This window comes from Saccopteryx bilineata, chromosome 3, assembly GCF_036850765.1.
Source record: "Saccopteryx bilineata isolate mSacBil1 chromosome 3, mSacBil1_pri_phased_curated, whole genome shotgun sequence".
Taxonomy (NCBI): Eukaryota; Metazoa; Chordata; class Mammalia; order Chiroptera; family Emballonuridae; genus Saccopteryx; species Saccopteryx bilineata.
The window spans coordinates 313,023,715-313,041,209 of NC_089492.1; the positions used below are offsets into that span (position 1 = coordinate 313,023,715).

At 51.2% G+C, this 17,495-nt stretch overlaps 1 protein-coding gene and 1 non-coding gene across 2 annotated transcripts in view; both read left to right on the forward strand.

The window, feature by feature from the left end:
• Nucleotides 1–2,088: 2,088 nt before the first annotated feature.
• The window catches only part of NOVA2 (NOVA alternative splicing regulator 2), a 31,485-nt gene continuing 16,078 nt past the window's right edge, over nt 2,089–17,495 (forward strand). The window contains exons 1-3 of the mRNA XM_066271749.1: nt 2,089–2,306; nt 11,679–11,822; nt 16,610–16,776. Coding sequence (XP_066127846.1) covers nt 2,222–2,306; nt 11,679–11,822; nt 16,610–16,776 — 396 coding nt within the window. The 5' untranslated portion in view covers nt 2,089–2,221. The remainder of the gene's footprint in view (nt 2,307–11,678; nt 11,823–16,609; nt 16,777–17,495) is intronic.
• On the forward strand, nt 9,099–9,174 carry TRNAA-GGC (transfer RNA alanine (anticodon GGC)). The gene has a single exon. It is a non-coding gene; the product is annotated as a tRNA-Ala (tRNA).

Genomic DNA, 17,495 nt, shown 5'->3' on the forward strand with positions numbered 1-17,495 from the left:
TGTGCACCTGGGAAATACTCGAATATTGGACATGCATGTGTCTATTTATGTGTGAGAGCCTGTGGTGTGGCTTTGGGTCCACATGACTTGAATGTGCATTATTCATTATTGATAAGTGTATGTGCTTGAACACACCTGCACACATGTGCCTATCCCCTGTGAGTTGTCTTCATACATCATGAGTGTGTACCTGTGTGTCTGCAAGCGGGCCTGTGTGACTGGGGCAGGGGTGACTTCACCCTCAACTCCATGGATGTTAGGATATGTACCTGTGTGGTATGGGTATATGTGACTCAAAGGGTCTAAGGTGTGGATCTCCGCCTGACCCCAGTATCTCTCTACATCCTTCTTGCCTCTTCTCCGTCTCCATAGCAACCAGCTCCTCAGCTCCCTCCAGGAAGATGGAGAGGGAGGATCTAGACTGCAGTGGACCACAACCCCCTATCATCCCCCTTGGCTCTGGGGACAATAGGGGGAGGGGACAGATGGGCTGCCACCCCATCCACCACAGGCCATCTGCTACCTCCCCATCCTGAGGACCTGTGAGCATGGCAAGGGAAGGGCAGCAGTGAGGTAGAGCAGAGGGAGAGGCCCCCTGCTGTCACAATCACCCCCATCCAGGCCTCCTCTGAGCCTAATCTTGCCTCTGGCTGACCTAAGAAGGAAAGAGTCCTAGGAGACCAGGAATCCAAGGATAAGAAAATTCATGTATCAAAGAACATTGAATATTAACAATAATCAATTCCAAGAAAAGACTCCATACTTCCAATGATTTTAGGCTCTGAAATTAAGCTTGTCCTGTATTCAAATTCCGGTTTCCCCTCTGTCTACCTATGTGCCTTGAACAAGCCACACTCCACACTCCTGGGCCTCCACTTTGTCATCTGAAAATTTGTTTTTCTTAATGACATGAATACTAATACTTTACAAGAGCCAAGACTCTTTTGCTCCCTGTTGTATGCCAGCATTTGGGACAGTGCCTGGCACTTAGTACATGTTTATTAAAATGAGCACCAGTTGGGTGCTAGACTCAGAGCTACATGCTTTAACTCAGGTTTTCATTGAATTAATCCCCTGAGGCCTTGCAGTAACCCTGTGTTAATTCTTCAAGGAACAAATGAAAGATTTGAGGAGGAACTTCCCAGCTGTCAGAGGTGGGAGACTTGCGACGTGGGATTTTTTATCTCGACCAAGTGATGTCAAGTTGCTGAGGCTGTTTCCTCACCTGTAAAATGGAAATAATAAGAGTACGTCACATAGTTGGTATATGATAAATGTGATAACGTTTGTGAAGCGCTTACTTAGAACCGGACCCAGAACATAGTCAGTACTCAATGAACGTTCTTTACAGGTGAAGAGTGGGGAACGTGTGCCCAAGCGCAGGTCCTTATTGTAGCCTAGAGCTGGGTCCCTCTGGCAGCCGTGGGAAGGGGCGTGGCCAACCTATAGAGGAGTAGTCAACGTGTGGGGGCGTGGTCTAAGCTTCAAGGACAGACCAATGGGGCACTGAAGGGCGTGTCCCCGGCCGGCATGGGCGAGACCTTGCGCGGGTGGGCGGGGCCAGGCCACTCAGGGAGCCTCCGGGAAGAAGATGCTCGGGCCAGCAGCCACCGCCAGCCCTGCCGCCGCTGCCGCCTGTGCCCGCCGTCCCCTGCGTCCCCACTAGCGGTCGCCTCCGCAGCCTACCTCCGGCCCCCCGCCCCGAGCAGGGTCTGGGGGGCTCGGCCCTCCACCCAGGGTAGCAAAGGAGGGAGTCCGGTCCCTCCAGTGGCGCGGTCAATCCTCGGGATCCCTGATTTTGAGAGAGACCCCACCCCTCAGTTTTCTCCGGACCCCATCGAAGACCCCCCTTGGCCCTCCCATACTGCTCACGTCCGCTCTCCTGACTCTGTCACCCCCCAGAACCAGCTCCCTCCGATTTTCCTCTCCGGGGTTCCCCCTCCCCCCTCCCTCCGCCGCCGCCCCCTCCCCCTCCCACATCCCCTTTCCTCCCCCTCCCCCGTCCCCCTACCCCCCCCCCCCGACCATGAGGATGATGGCCGCCGGCGCGGTGCACGGCCTCTTCACGGCCTCCGCGGCCCCGCAGCCGCCGCCGCCCCCGCCGCCGCCGCCGCCGCAACCCCAGCCTCCCCAGCAGCCGTCGCCGCCGCCACAGCAGCCGCCGCCGCCGCCGCCGCAGCCGCAGCAGCAGCAGCAGCAGCCGCCGCCCCAGGCCCCCCCCATGGAGCCCGAGGCCCCGGATTCCCGCAAGAGGCCCCTCGAAACGCCCCCCGAGGTGGTCTGCACCAAGCGCAGCAACACGGGAGGTAAGAAAGGGCTGCGCTCGGGGTAGCGGAGCGTACAGGGGCCTCGCCTTTCTCTATCCTCTTCTCCCCCCTAGTTGGCAGGTGCAAGAGCTCTAAGGAGGGGAAGGACTCCCCTCCCTAGACCCAGTACCGAGAGGGGAGTTGAGGAGGGTCCAGACCCCCTCCCCTTCTGGCTGCGGCCCGGGGCTGGGAGCTTTGTCTGCGATGAGAGGGGTTGGGGGGAGGGGGTGGTAAGTGTCCTTGGGGGGGAGCAAAGGATGAGGGGCGTGGGTCTCTCTGAGCCGGTGACTGTGTCCTTGAGGGGTGTACTGTGACCCTTTCGGGGCAGGGGTGTTCCAGACTGGCGTGTCCTGGCTGGGGGGAAGGGAAGGAGTAAGAGGAGGCCTGTGGACACAGAGCTTTCCAGCCTTCCTCCCTGGGGATGTCCTGAGCAAGGGTTGTCCCCGAAGGAGGCATGTGTGGGCCATGGGCAGAATTGTGTGTAGGGACAAGCTGGGTGGGTGTGTTAGGTGAAGTGGAAGAAAGGGTGGGTGTGTAAAGCTAGGTGGGAGAATGTGTGGCTGAGAGAGGTGTGTATGTGTTCGTGTGTGCGTGTGGGCCCTATAAGGCCTGGATGTATGACATTAGAGATCATGGCTATAACAGGAAAGGGTGTGTGTGTGTGTGTGTGTGTGTGTGTGTGTGTGTGTAAGAGATAGAGTGAGATGAAAGGGGCTATAATCCATGTTTTGAGACCCCTGAAGGGAAATGTATGTGTAACAAGGAAAAAAGTGTGTGCATGTCATCCCAAAAGTGACTGTGGCAGTGTGTGATACATGAGTGAGAGGGTGTGTGTGACATGCGAGGGGGTGTGTGGGGGATGCCGAATGGGCTGGCTCTGGGTGTGAGCCATGAGAGGCTGTGTGGATCAGAGGAAGGCAATTCAGTGTGTGACACAGGCGTGTCTGGGTGGGGTGGGACCAGGAGAAGCCAGTGTGGGTATGTGACAAGAAAATGGTGTGGGTGTGACTCCAGAGAGGCTGTGGCTGGGTGTGACACATGGAGGTGTGCAACAGTGACATCAGAGGGGGCGTGTGTGACAAGGGAGGTGGGTGTATGATGAAGGAGAGGTTGGGGCTCTGTGGGTGAAATGCTCAAGGATGTCTGTCCAACAGGGAACAGGGAACATATGCATATAACACCCAAGGGGTAGAAAAAGGGAAGGAGTGTGTGTGACACCCAAGTGTGTGTATATTAGTAACTAGAGGAGAGATATGTGTGTGAAATGGTTGAGTGTGTGACATCAGTGAACTGGGGACAATTGTGTGTGTGTGTATGTCAAGGGAGTGTGTATGATGGCTAAATGTTTGACACCACAGAAGGTGTGTGTGTAAGACAAGATGGGCCTGTGCTTTGTGTGTGACCTGAGGAGGGATGTGTACCAGAGAATAAAAGACAAGCTGGGAACACTAGGTGTATGTCTCAGGGTTCAGGTAGGGTTTGTGGGATCCTCAGAGCCCAGCCCATTAGCTCCTTGGAACGAAGAAGACCCTAGAGCAGACAGGCCCCTCCAGGCGGTCACCTTGGCCAAAATCTCTGCTTCCTCTGGCCTATCCCTCCGCATGGGAGTGGGATGGCCTCAGGCAATGTTCACCCTTCCCACGCTGCCAGCCACTGTAGTGGATCGGGTGGGGACCTCCCACATCCTCCCCTCAGATGAACACAGTCAAGTCTCTTCCCCCCATCCCAGCGTTTCCCCACCCCAGTCCAGGTGGGATAAGAATTGGGGACCCCTTGGCTGCCTATGAGGGTGTCTAGCAGAAATTGGAGGAAAGGGAAGTTGGGGGAGGGGTTGGGAGAGAGTTTCCTGTCCTTCTTCCTGCTCTCCCACCCCCAGCACACACATGAATATGGCCCCACCGACTTCCTTCCCTCCTTCCTGTCCCACTGCCATTCCCAGTCCTGGAGAGGGTCAGGGACCCAGGTGATCCCTGAGCCCAGCCCGGCAGTCCAGCCCCGCCCCCACGGGTGGGGAGGAGGCATCCCATTCTTCTCTTAAAGGAGCTGAGATGCTCAAAATCAGATCACTCAAAGCAGCACAACCTATCAATAGTGATGCTGCCAAAGACAGCCAGGTCCAAGTACTTGGCACCTACTCTGAGTCAGGCTCTGAGATATGAGTTAATTTCCCAATAAACTCCTCCAGGGAGATGATTTGAGCTGCTTTTTCTAGATAAGTAAAAGTGAGGCTCAGGAAAATGAAGCCATTTGCCCAATGTTGCACAGCCAATCAGTGGTGGAGCTGGGATGTAGTCGACCCTGAGTGCCAGGTTCCAGAACTCATGTGTTTAACTCTCGGCAGCAGGGAAACTAGGATGAGCCCTTAGGGACCCGCTCCTCCAGACTCTGCCGCCTCACCTCCCCTCCCACTGACCCACAGGTAAACTGAGGCCCAGAAATGCAATGGGACCATCCTCCATTCACAGAAACACTCAGGGGAAAGACTAGGCAAGGGTCCCAGACTTTCATCTCAAAAGTCAGGGCTCCTTCTGATAATACATTCATGACTTTGGGATACTGGGTCAACCTCACCCCTTTTCCGAACCTCTCTGTTACCATCTGCCAAATTGGGAAATAACAATAACCACGTTGTAATAATAAAAGCTACCAATATAATTGCTTAATGCCTTACATGCAATATTTCATTTAATTCTTCCAACACTCTATGATGTAATAATAATAATAAATTACAATAATGGCTTAACATTGATGGTCTACAGTGTGCCAAGAATAATTATGAAAAACACTTGGTACGGGCCCATCATCAAATCTTTACAATTCTATTATGTTATCCATCTATCTTACAGATGGCCAACTGAGGCACAGAGAGTTTAAGTAACTTGCCCAAAGTCAGTCAGCTGATAAGAGTCAGAGCTATGATTTGAACTCAGGAGGCTGGCTCCATTGTGTGGGTAGACAGTATAGTGAACCCCATTTTCAGGTGAGGAAACAGGCTCAGAGGGATGCGAGTCTCCTCCAGAGGTCACAGCAAGTTGTGGCAGAGTGGGTAGATGGAGCTCTTGCCCCTGGCACCAGCCTGCCACTCCTGCCCCACTCTTGGGGGCTGATGGAGGAGATGGTGGCTGTAAAATCTGGCTTTTGGGCACTGTGACTGCCAGGCAGATGCCATTGGGAGGGGGGCGTTGGGTAAAGAGTTGGATGGAAACTCCAGTGAAGAGAAACAAATGACTCCAGTCTGAAGGGACAGTAACACTGAGTGTCCACTTTGAGTTCAGATGGAAATTCTGAAGGTGCCACTTGAATGGTCCCCATACTTCTGGCCTCCATACCTCTGTCACCCTCAGATATAAACAGAAACTTACACACACACACACACATTCACCTCACACCCCAAATGTAACTTACACAAGCCAGGTCTTGCTCCCAATTTCCCTCACTCTTTAAATACAAAGACAACAGCACCAGGGTTCTGAGCCCTATCCATCTCATCACTGTTCTGTTCTCAGTGTGGGACCTTGAACCTCAGGCAAGTAATTTCACTGCTCTAAACCTCAATCTCCTCATCTGAATAATGGGACTATAAGATCTCCCTCTGCTTCTCCGGGTTGTTGTAAGAGTTAAATGAGATTGCATATGTGAAGTACAGAGCACAAAGCCTGGCAGATGTTAAGCACTCGATAAACAATAGCTATCATTTATTATTATAGTTATTGCCGCTGAGAATGTCATAGTCCTGTTTCACCACTCGATGTTGAATCGCCCCAAGGAAGTCATACCCCACCCACCTTTCTCTCACTCAGAGACAGTGTAACAACACAAAGACAGCATCACACCTTCTAGCATCCCATCCCTTCAGAGGCACACTCCAGTAGTATTACATTTCTCACACAAACGGGCTACACCATCATTCATAGAAAGACATCACACGCCTGATGTTCCACCCTCCTCAGTGGTACCACCCCCCACCACCTCTTATCCTTCACCAATAGCATCCTCACACACCTCTGACAATATGAGCATCACACCCCAGCCTCTTCATACCTCCACAGAAACACGACACTCCCACCCCAACCCCCAGACACCAGCAGGCACTGTGAGTACAGCAGCCCAACTTTGCCCCCCCCAGTCACTGAAAACAACACCTTGACAACATACAACTTTTCAGCCCTGTCTTTGTCATTACTGACCCCCTTTCTAGATCAAAACCACCTTTCAGGGTCAACTCCCTGACAGTAGAAAGTGCCCTTCTTACCCCAGCACCCAGATCTTTTGGGCAGGTAAACATTATTTACAAAGGGGGTAGGGAGCTTTGGTTGTTTTTTGGACGCCTTCATAGACACTCCTGAGGAGGGTGGGCACAAAAGGCAGGGGGCAGATAAAGACTAGAAGAGTAAAGACAACCCCTTCCTAAGGTAGAAATGCGTGAAACTGTAGCCAGAGGGACACATTAATCAGGAGAGTTGAAGTTGGCATTTTTAGTTCTTTAGCCCCTTGTCATGAGTCGAGGGGTCTGCCAGGACCCTAAGGAAGGAGCTAAGAGGAGGGTAAAGAATGGGTGGGTAGAAAGTTCTGGCATCTAGATTCTGCTTCAGTAGAAAGAATAGAAGGAAGAACTTTTCACAGGCAGAATTTTGATTGTTCAAACAGAGTGAGATGTATGAGGCTTGGGGGCTCCAGGTTCAGTCGAGGTCACGTGTTTCCCTTTGCTGCAAGGCAGGCTGGGAAATAGAGGCCTGGCCTCTTCCCAGGGGAAGTGGGACTCAAGTGGTGGGAACTGCCCCCATATAGGAGGGACATGCAGATTCTGGAGAAGACCAGACTGACGGCCACAATGGGGACTCCTGGGACCTAGAGTTCTGAACTTGAATAGGTGGGAGGTCTCAGCTGATCACTCTCCACAGGAGACTGGCCTGAGGTGGGGTTCCAGATTTCCCCAAGTCTGATACAGCAACCACCTAGTACCCACACTGTGGTTTAAAATGGTCCACAGACAAACTTATTTCCTGACCAATGTATGTTCATATGAACGCACGTTGAGGGAGGAAACAACATAACAAGTCCTTCAAACTCTGATTAATAGTGATGAGATTTTTAAAAATAAGAGTCTTTTTTTTTTTATTGATTTGAGAGAGAGGGAAGGAGAGAAGAGAGGAATGAGAAGTGTTGATTCATAGTTGCTTCACTTTAGTTGTCTATTGTTTCTCATACATGCCTTGATTAGCATGCTCAAGCTGAGCCAGTGACCCCTTGCTCAAACCACTGATCTTGAACCAAGCCAGCAACATTGGGATCATGTCTATGATCCTGCACTCAAGCCCGTGACCCTGTGCTCAAGCTGGTGAGCCTGCACTCAAGCCAGCGAGCCCACGGTCAAGCTGGCGACCTCAGGTTTTCAAACTAGGGCAGGTCGACCCTATCCACTGCCCCACCACCAGCCAGTCAGTAATGAGTTTTAATATCCTCTTAAATCAATGTAGATGTTAAAAGTGAGTGGATTTGAAGTAAAGGGACCACCTGTTTTGTTCCGTGAAATAACCCCCATGCCTAAAACGAGGCCTGGTACATAGTGGTGCCGGGAAGGATTTGTTGGAGGAAGGAAGGGAAGAAGGAGAGAAGGAGGAAGGAAATCATAGTACAGAGGGATGGCAGGAGGACAAACTTCAAGAAGGTGGCATGAGAAAGAAGGATGTCGCTGAGATTCTGAGCCAGGAGAGTGGGGGCCGGGTCCCACTCCACCAGTGCAAGGACGTCCCTCCTCCAAGAAGCAAGGAAAAACCGGGCAGCCCCTGAGGGAAAGGAGATGGAGAAAGTGGGTATCCTCTTCTATTCATATTTCTCAATAAAACCCCAAACCTTTCATACTTGTCTCCCCACTTATAGAGCACTTACCATGTGCCAGACACTGTGATAAGAACTTTACTTGTATTCACGAAACAAATAATAATAATGATACTTAACATTTCTCAAGTGTTCCATGTGCCTGAGACCATCCTAAGTACTTGACAGTTTATCATTTAATGATTAGCAATATCCCCATGAGGTAGCACTATTGTATCCCCATTTTACAGATGAGAAAACTGAGGCCCAAAGAGGTGAGGCGACTTGCCCAAGTTCACACAGGCTGTCAGTGACAAAATTTACACTCAGTCTAGGACTGTTTCTGCCATTTCCTATGGGAATTCTGACAGAACCTGGGAAGTATAAGAAAGGGCACAGGAAATGGGGTGGGAACAAGCCCAGTTTTCTTCAGAGCAGATGAGTATCTTCCAGCTACAAGAGGGAAGCTGGAGAGAAGATGGGAATGGAGGCAGAGGAAGAAAGAGGACAGAGCACTGGCGAGAGAGGATGGGTCTTCCTGGTACTGAACCTGCTCTCTGGAGAACTAGCCCCCATCTCTGTGCCTGGTTTAGGGACAGGGCAGGGCAGGGGTCCCCTCTGGGAGCCCAGGGAAGAAACTGAATTGGGGGAGAGGGTCAGGATGATTGATGGCATGGCACTTTGGTGGGGAGGGACAAATTGCCTAATAGGCTTAATGGTCTGATTAGGCAAGTTTAAGAGGATTGCCTTGGGCTCAGAGAATCCTCTTAATTCTCTACCCCCACCCCATGCAGGCACAGCCACATCCAGCCCCCATCTTAACACATCAGGGAGCCCAGAACCTTCCGCATTAAGGAATCCCCTGGCCTGCGCCCACATTTTGCCAACACGGTTTCTCTTCTATCTGCTCTGTATGTTGGAGTTTCATGAGAGAACACTGAAAATAGGTTTCCTTCACTTAAAAGAAACAGTTGAGCCCTGGCCAGTTGGCTCAGTGGTAGAGCGTCTGCCTGGCGTGCAGAAGTCCCGGGTTCGATTCCCGGCCAGGGCACACTGGAGAAGCACCCATATGCTTCTCCACCCCTCCCCCTCTCCTTCCTCTCTGTCTCTCTCTTCCCCTCCCGCAGCCGAGGCTCCATTGGAGCAAAGATGGCCCCGGGCGCTGGGGATGGCTCCTTGGCCTCTGCCCCAGGCACTAGAGTGGCTCTGGTCGCAACAGAGCTACACCCAGGAGGGGCAGAGCATTGCTCCCTGGTGGGCAGAGCATTGCCCCCTGGTGGGCGTGCCGGGTGGATCCCGGTCGGGTGCATGCGGGAGTCTGTCTGACTGTCTCTCCCCGTTTCCAGCTTCAGAGAAATACAAAAAAAAAAAAAAAAAAAGAAACAGTTGAAAACCAGTGAGGGGTTCTCTAAGACCTTAAGCTTTGGAAACAGAATAACCTGGCTCCCCCCACACACTTTTTCCCCCCAGTACTTATTGCATGACTACTACTGCTGGGCACTGGTGAGTCCCTGGGAGACAAGGGTGAACTCGAGTGACATGGTCCACAATGGGCTTCTGTGATACATTGCTCTGAATGCAGGAAACAGGGAGAGCCATCCCCTCCTCAGAGTTCAAAGAAAGTTTCCAAGAATAAGATCTATTGGGGGGGGATCTGAAGGATAAGGGGAATTCACTGAGGGAGGGGCATTCCAGGCAAAGAGAATGTGCAAAGGCCCTGAGGAAGAAACATTGGAGGGACAAAAATAAAAGTATGTCTAGTGCCCATAGAGAAAGATGGGGACCTAAAGCTGAAAGTGGGTAGAACCAACTCACCAAGGGACTTATATTGAGAAGGGTCCAGAATTTGTACCCTGGAAGGACTTAGAAGTATCCTGAAGGTAGGAGAGGCTAGGCACTTGCCTTGAGACTGCATTAACAATGTGCTTTATACATGACCAAGAAAATTGGCCCATAGCAAAGAATGGCCAAAGCCCCACAAACACCTTGGCACCATCTTGCCACCTCAGTCTTGAGATTGACTGTCCTTGACTGCACTGGTCTTTGGCCACCAGCAGCGGAGGGTGTTAAGCAAGGGAAGGCCAAGAATAAAGCAGATTTTCATTTGAACCCTCACCCAGCAACTGTCGTGGTGTTTTTGGGCTGCTGACCTTGAGCTGGTGCCTTTCTCTGAGTCCTTCTGTGCCTCAGTTTCCTCTTTTGGAGCTCATTCTGCTTACCTCACTGGTAGGTTGTGAGGAAAGGATGAGATCAAGCTTGCAAAGCAGCACGGCAGGTCCGTTGTGTGTTGAGAGCATCTCCGGAGTCTAGCCCTCCTCTCCTCTCCCCTCTCGCTGCTTCCACCAGTCAGACCACCATCTTCCTAGCTTGTTGCAGTTGCCTATTCACTGGGCTCCCAGCTCTCCCACCCTGGCTCCCCTCCTGAATGTCACAAGGATCTTCTGGAAACCTGAGTCACATCACATCCCTGCTTTACTCAGAGCCCTCCGTGGCTCCCACCTTACTTGGAGTAGAAACCAAAGACCTCACTGTGGGCCGCAAGCCTGAACACCCCACCACAACCACCAACCCTCTGAGTCCTCATCTCCTCCCACTCTCCACCTCTCTCACTCAGCCCCAGCCACGTGGGCCACCTCACTCCCCCTCAAACAACCCAGGCATAAGGCCACCCCAGAGCCTTTGTACTATCTCTTCCCCCACGTAGCCACATGGTTCTGTTCCCTCCACAGTCTGGAGACAGCATATCATCATGGCTCAGAGATGAACTCTGGAGCCAACTTGGCTTCCAATCGGCCCTGCCACCTACTAGCTATGTGAACTGGGACAGTTTCCTCATTTTTGTTTCCCATCTGTAGAATGGGATTTTTTTTAAGTACCTCCTTCATTTCATCAGTGTGAAAATTAAAAGCCCTGGTATTTGTATTTGGGAAAGAGTCTAGCATATATTAGGTGCGGTAGAGTGTTTGATAAACAAAGAGAGCCACATTCTCCGCAAGGGCTTTCCTGGCCACCAGATCTGACAGTGCAGCCCCTACACACCCCATCTCCTTTCCTGCCTCTTTTTTTTCCCCCAGTACTTACCACTGTCTGACACAAACCATCCCCATCTCCTTTCCTGCCTCTTTTTTTTCCCCAGTACTTAACACTGTCTGACACAAACCATACTGTCTGTCTCCCCACTCTAGAAGACTGTCACTGTGCAAGTTCTTGGCTGAATCACTAAAACTTTTTCGGCCTTATTTTACGTGTGAATTCAGGCTCTTTGGATGTTTTCTTCATGGCTGTTTTACTAGAAAGAACAGTGCCAAACACATAGCAGGTGCTCAGTAACTAATTGTGGAATGAATGAGTGAATGAATGTATGAATGAATGATCATTATTATTATGATTTTCCTTACTGCTATTCTCATGGTCGTTGCCCCTGTATGTTACTGTGATCCCAGTGGTTTCCTAGGGCTCCCCATCTGGCGCCTGAAGAAGGGGTACCTTCTAAAGGTGAAAACCCTCTGCCACTCCCCTCCCTCCTGACTCTCCTCCTGCCATGTGCCCCTGCAGAGGAAGGTGAATACTTCCTGAAGGTGCTGATCCCTAGCTACGCAGCAGGCTCCATCATTGGCAAGGGCGGGCAGACCATCGTGCAGCTACAGAAGGAGACAGGAGCCACCATCAAGCTCTCCAAGTCCAAAGACTTCTATCCTGGTGAGCCCCTGCCCAGGACTCTGACCTAGGCCTCTGGTCCCTCCCACCTGGGCCCTGGATGGGGGGAGGGGCTGCCAGGGAGAGTGAGAATGGTGAGGGACCTCCCCAACGACAAAGCTGCCCACAGCCCCTGCGGCCAGGCCTAAGAGCAGATGGGGGTGGGGGCAGGGCAAGACAATAGGCCTGCTGCATATTCATGAGTCATTTGCATGATGTGCTGGCAGATGTGCCCCTTCCCACACACCTGCCCCTTTGGGTCAGTTGGAGGAGCTTGTGGGAGAGGGGGAAGGGAGGCAGGTGTTAGGGTGTTCTTTGGGGTTTGTAGGATCGACCATCCATGTCGCACACACCCCCACTCCCTTCGCCCCACTCTGTCCCTTTGGATTTCTCTGTCTCCCCGTCCTGCCCAATCTGAGTGGCTTTCTGTCTGTGTCGTTCTTTATGTGTCTCTCTCATTCTCTCTCTGACTCCCACTTTCTGTTCTCTTCATCTCCACTCCCATGGACCCTCTGTCTCCTGCTCTCTCTGGCTCTGCCTGGCCATCCCGCACATCTTGTTCTCTTCATCTCCCATCAGGCCTGTCTGCCTGTCGTCTGTGGTCTGTCGTCTGTCTCTGCTTTTTTCCCTCTTCCTTCTCCCCCGCCTCCCCTCCCTTTCTGTCTCCCCATCTCCCCATCTTTTCCTTTCCCTCCACCTCTCAGATGCTCTCAGTCACCCATTCATTCAGTACTCACAGCACCCTGCAAGGAAGCCGTTCTCTGCTGGGCCATTCTCGCCCCTCATTCCCTCTTCCTCTGCTTGCCCGTCTCTCCCTTTATGTTTCTCTCCTTCTCCCAAGGCTCTGTTCCCTGGAGTGTTGTTTTGTTTTTGTTTTTTTCACTCTCCAAACCCAGACATTTTTCTGCCTCTCCTCCATCTCTGTCTCCCTCCCCCAACCATACATTTTTCACTCTGATCCCCCTCATTGTCTGTCACCCCTGCATGCTCCCCCCAAGACCACCGCCTGAGCTTTGACATCTAGGAATCCAGGGAAGGCCCCCCGAATTATTGCATCTTTGGCCCAGCGCTGGTTCTAGTTCATCCTTAATCCCCTTGGATTTTTTTAGGTCAGACACCAGAACTGGAGCCCGGGGTCAGGACACATTCATATTCTCTCTCTCTCTCTCCACCCTCCACCCTGCCCACCGCCCTTCTCAGTAAGCAGCTTTGGCAAGAGGTTTAGAGAACAGTCCAGGGAACCAGGCAAACCTTTCTTTTCTGGTTTTACGCTGACCCAGTTTTCTTGTGGGCCAGACCCTTCTAGCCCACAAGATACAGATAAGACCTCTGCTTGGAACATTCATCAGAAAACACTTAGCTTCTTGCTCTGGATCACATTCTGTGACATGAGGCATGACATGAGGCACATTATCTCCTCCCAACTCAGGGACACACCCCACAGACCAGGCAGTTGGAAACCCTGGAGGATGGGACAGTCATTGATTCTCCTGGGACAAACACAATTCAAATAGCATAAGCCAGCATCACTCCAGCCCTTGGATGCGCAACCAGCCTCCCTCCCCCCTCCACATATGGCATGTGCCAGCTCCCGACTCAGGGACACAGGACGCATCCCATTATATCCCAGCCCTGTCCCTAGGACTTCCTAGACCCACAAGAACACAAGAAACAAGATGCTACTGCTCTAGACAAATATCATATTTCCCTCTGCTTCTGGCTGACACCCTTTCATTCATTCATTCATTCATTCATTCAACACACATTCTCTGAAGAGCTCCTCTGTGCCCCCCTGTGCTGCATGGAGATGGGGACATAGCAGTGACTGAGATGTCCCGGCCTTACCCTCTCAAATTTCACCTCCCAGTAAGGGAGACAGACCCAACACCAGTGATGATCCAGAGCGCTCAGGGCTAAATGGGGAAGCCCAGAGGACAGTGGGAGTCTAGATGGGGCACACGACTCAGCCTGTGGGGGGTCAGGTCAGGGTGGGCTTCCTGGAGGAGGATCCCAGAACAATAAATGAGCTAGGTAAAGAGCAGTGAGGGATGTTCGGGGAAGATGAAACGGCTTGTTCTAAGGTTTGGGGGGAAGGTAGTTTATTCAGTGTGGCTGAAGCATAGAGAACAGGTGAGACATGGAATGGGTACTCTAGGCCTAGTAGGTTGACACACAAATACAGACAACATGTACAGTGCATTTGTGTGTCTACTACAAAACCTGCCTGGCCCTCAACCTCAGCGGAGGGGCAGGAAACTCCAACCCCTAGATTCAAACCTTTCATGTCACATCAAGTGACACTGAGACCCAGAAAGAGGCAGGTCCCTGCCTGATGCCACACAGACTCCTGTGCACTCACCCAGACAGGCTGGTGTTTCCAGACACCTGAATTTGAGCATCTACCTGAAGCCCTGGATCCTATCTCCAGAAGGAAAACACAGACACACACACTTTAAAAAAAAATTGATTTATATTTGTGCCAAAGTGTAAAATCCTAAGTGATTACTTAATAAATTCACACATATTCTTTTTCACTAACAAAACCACAAAAGCAAAACTGCAATCATGTTATACCTCCCTTTCCATTCCATACTCACACACACACATGTCACACACCCCAAATTTAGTACAGGGTAGCTCAATGGTTAAAAGCTCAGACTCTGAAGCCAGACACCAAGGTTCAAAACTCTGATCTTTTATTGCTGGCTGAGTGAACTTGGACAAACCCCAAAGCTTCTCTGTGCCTCGTTGTCCTTAGCAGTAAGTCAAGAATAATAATATTGCCTGCCTTATATATTAAAGTGAACAAATATATATATAAAGCACTTAGAATGGCTCCTGATGCTTGGTGTTATGTAAGCACCAGCTGTTATGATTGGACATTCTTTCAGAGTTTAACTGAGCCCCACAAAACCCTTATGGACCCAGGTTAAGAACTACAAGGGGGTGGGAGATCGCAGACTCTCTGAGCTGGAAGGAAACCTCGCAGTGATGGTGAGCCTGGCCACTTCATCGAGGCTCTCCCTGGGGCCACCCTGAACCCCCCCCCCCCGTTCCCACCCTGACCCACACCCTTTCCTATTTACACCCAGACGGAGGCAGCCTGCACGCTGACTCACCCTTGGCTCAAACCAAGCCATTGTTCTGGGTGGGGGGGAGTAAGAGTTAGGAACAGCAGCCCAAAGGAGATGGAGGATGTCAACTACACAAGTGACCCAAGACAGTGACACCCACATATGACAAGACTGGCATGCCAGGCTGAGAGATGGCAAGCAAGGGGTCAGAATAGTAGCACCAGCATGCTGCATTAGAATGCCCACAGGGCACTGGGAATTCATCCCCATGTGTCCCAGACACATAGGCACACAGAGCCTGGCACACACACAAGGCCTCTAAGAGAACCAAGGAGCTAATGGGTCCTACAGACAGTGTCTCACCTAAGGAGAGACATACACATGCCCCAGACACCAAAAATGGCCAGCTTCACCCAGGCACTCACATTCTCAGACCAGCCAGTCATAGTACAGTCTCCTTTGTCTGGCTGTGATACATATACTTGACATACAAACACATCATTCCACCAAACAATCTTACATCCTGACAGCTAGGTCTGCCTGTTGGTCTCTTTGTTGTGTTCACGCACATCAATCATAATCTTGTCTATATCTTATATACACACTCACTCACATATACGTGCATACCACACATCTCCAAATAGTTTTTTGAACACCTAGGGTGTCTAAGTCTTTCCTTCATACACCTGTACACACATATACACAAGACACATGCTGTCATACAGAGTCCAAGTGATATACATTCATTGTTACTTCGCGAGATTCTTTGTTTCTTTCTCTCAAACTCTCATAGTATACTTAACCTCGAACATCACAGCGACACCCATAGTCTTTCTCACATACAAGTGTACACACAAACCTCTTTCCTGGAACTACTATATCATGCAGCCTGTTTATATCTCATCTCTTCTGCTCCTTCTTTTATACACACATACACAGGTAAAGATCATTTAACCAGTCCTGCACAAGTATACACATGCATGCACGCATGCGCGCACACACACTGTAATGATAGCCAGGTCAGAACTGCAACCAATATCTGGAGAATTGCCAGCAAAGGCACCCAGTCCCCCAGTGCCCACTCTTCCATGAGTTGCCTTTGACCCCCTCTGCTTTCTCCTATATCTACACCCCTGCCCTCCCCCACCCCTCAGCCCTCCATCTGGTTGGTCCAGGCAGGCACTCAGGCCTCTCTTCTTTCTCTCCCATCCCCCAGCCCTTCCCCATCCTCTCCAAAAGCCCAGAGGCCATCGCTGCAGGCTTTCAGGGGTTGCCATGGCAACGGGGCCTCATCCCTCATCCCCCTGGGGGTGGGCTAAGGACCCGGCCAGCCACACCGATAAGGGGGTTCCAGTTACTGTGGCAACCGTTGCAGGCCTGAGCTCTCCTGCTTCTAGAAGGGGGGAGTAAGTGAATGGTTGCCAAAGCAACCGAGAGCAGGCAAAGACTGGGAAGAGGCAGCTGAGCCTTGTCTCCCCTGCCCAGGGCTGCTGTGGACATCGCAAAGCACTTAAGCATCATTCTTTTATCCCCTAGGGTTGTTTTAGGGAAGGAAAATAAAGTGCACATTATAAAACAAGGATTCCACTCACTCCCCAACTACTCACCGTAGCCTGGGAACCCTTGCCAGCTTGCCCAGGCTTCCCATGTGACCACTCTCCGGACCTCAGTTTTCTCTTTCCATTAAATGGGGCCTGTCTCTTCCTTGCTCAACAGGAACCACAGAGCGAGTATGCCTGGTACAGGGCACAGCAGAGGCCTTGAATGCTGTGCACAGCTTTATAGCCGAGAAGGTCCGAGAAATCCCACAAGCGATGACCAAACCTGAGGTGGTTAACATCCTTCAACCCCAAACCACAATGAACCCCGACAGAGCCAAGCAGGTCAGCAGGGGCAGATTGGGTTTCTGTAAAGCTGGTGAGGTTCGGGAGAAGACACTTCTCCCGTCACTGGATTATTACGGGGGCTCAATGGCATAATGTCAACAAAATGTTTTTATCAGTCAAGTACATGGTAATGGTCAGTAGTATTATTATTAGGAAGTCAGCCTACAGACTCCAGGTCTCCTGATTAAGAAAGAGTGTAATTGTTTGACAGAATTTGGTCACAACTCCCTACTTATCCCTCCTTCCTGAGGCTCTCTAGATCTCCTCCCATCCACCTCATCCTATTGTGTCTCAGAGCAACCTGCCTCCGACCTCCCTTTCCCACCGGAAGTGACCTCAGTGACAGTACATCCACATCCAGAAGAGTTGTCATACTCCCTTTCTCCATTAATTACTGTATGAAAGTAACCACTATTTTGGAGAAATGTTTTGTTAGGGAGAAAGGAGGAGGGCCCTTCTTCTATACAGCCCTATCTAGAAAAGATGGAAGGAGGAAAGCAACACCTCTCCGTTGCCTCAGTTACAGAGAAGCGGTAGTGGAGGGGCGTGGCAGGGAGCGGACCAATAGCTTCCCAGGCATCACGGGTTGCCATGACCACGGTGGCTTGGGGCAGGTGGGCTCCCTGCAAAGCCCCTGGCTGCACGGTCCTGAGGGTAAGGGCTTAGGCGTAGAGGAACGCGAGACTGGCTAGTCAATATCTTGTTTTCTCTCCCTT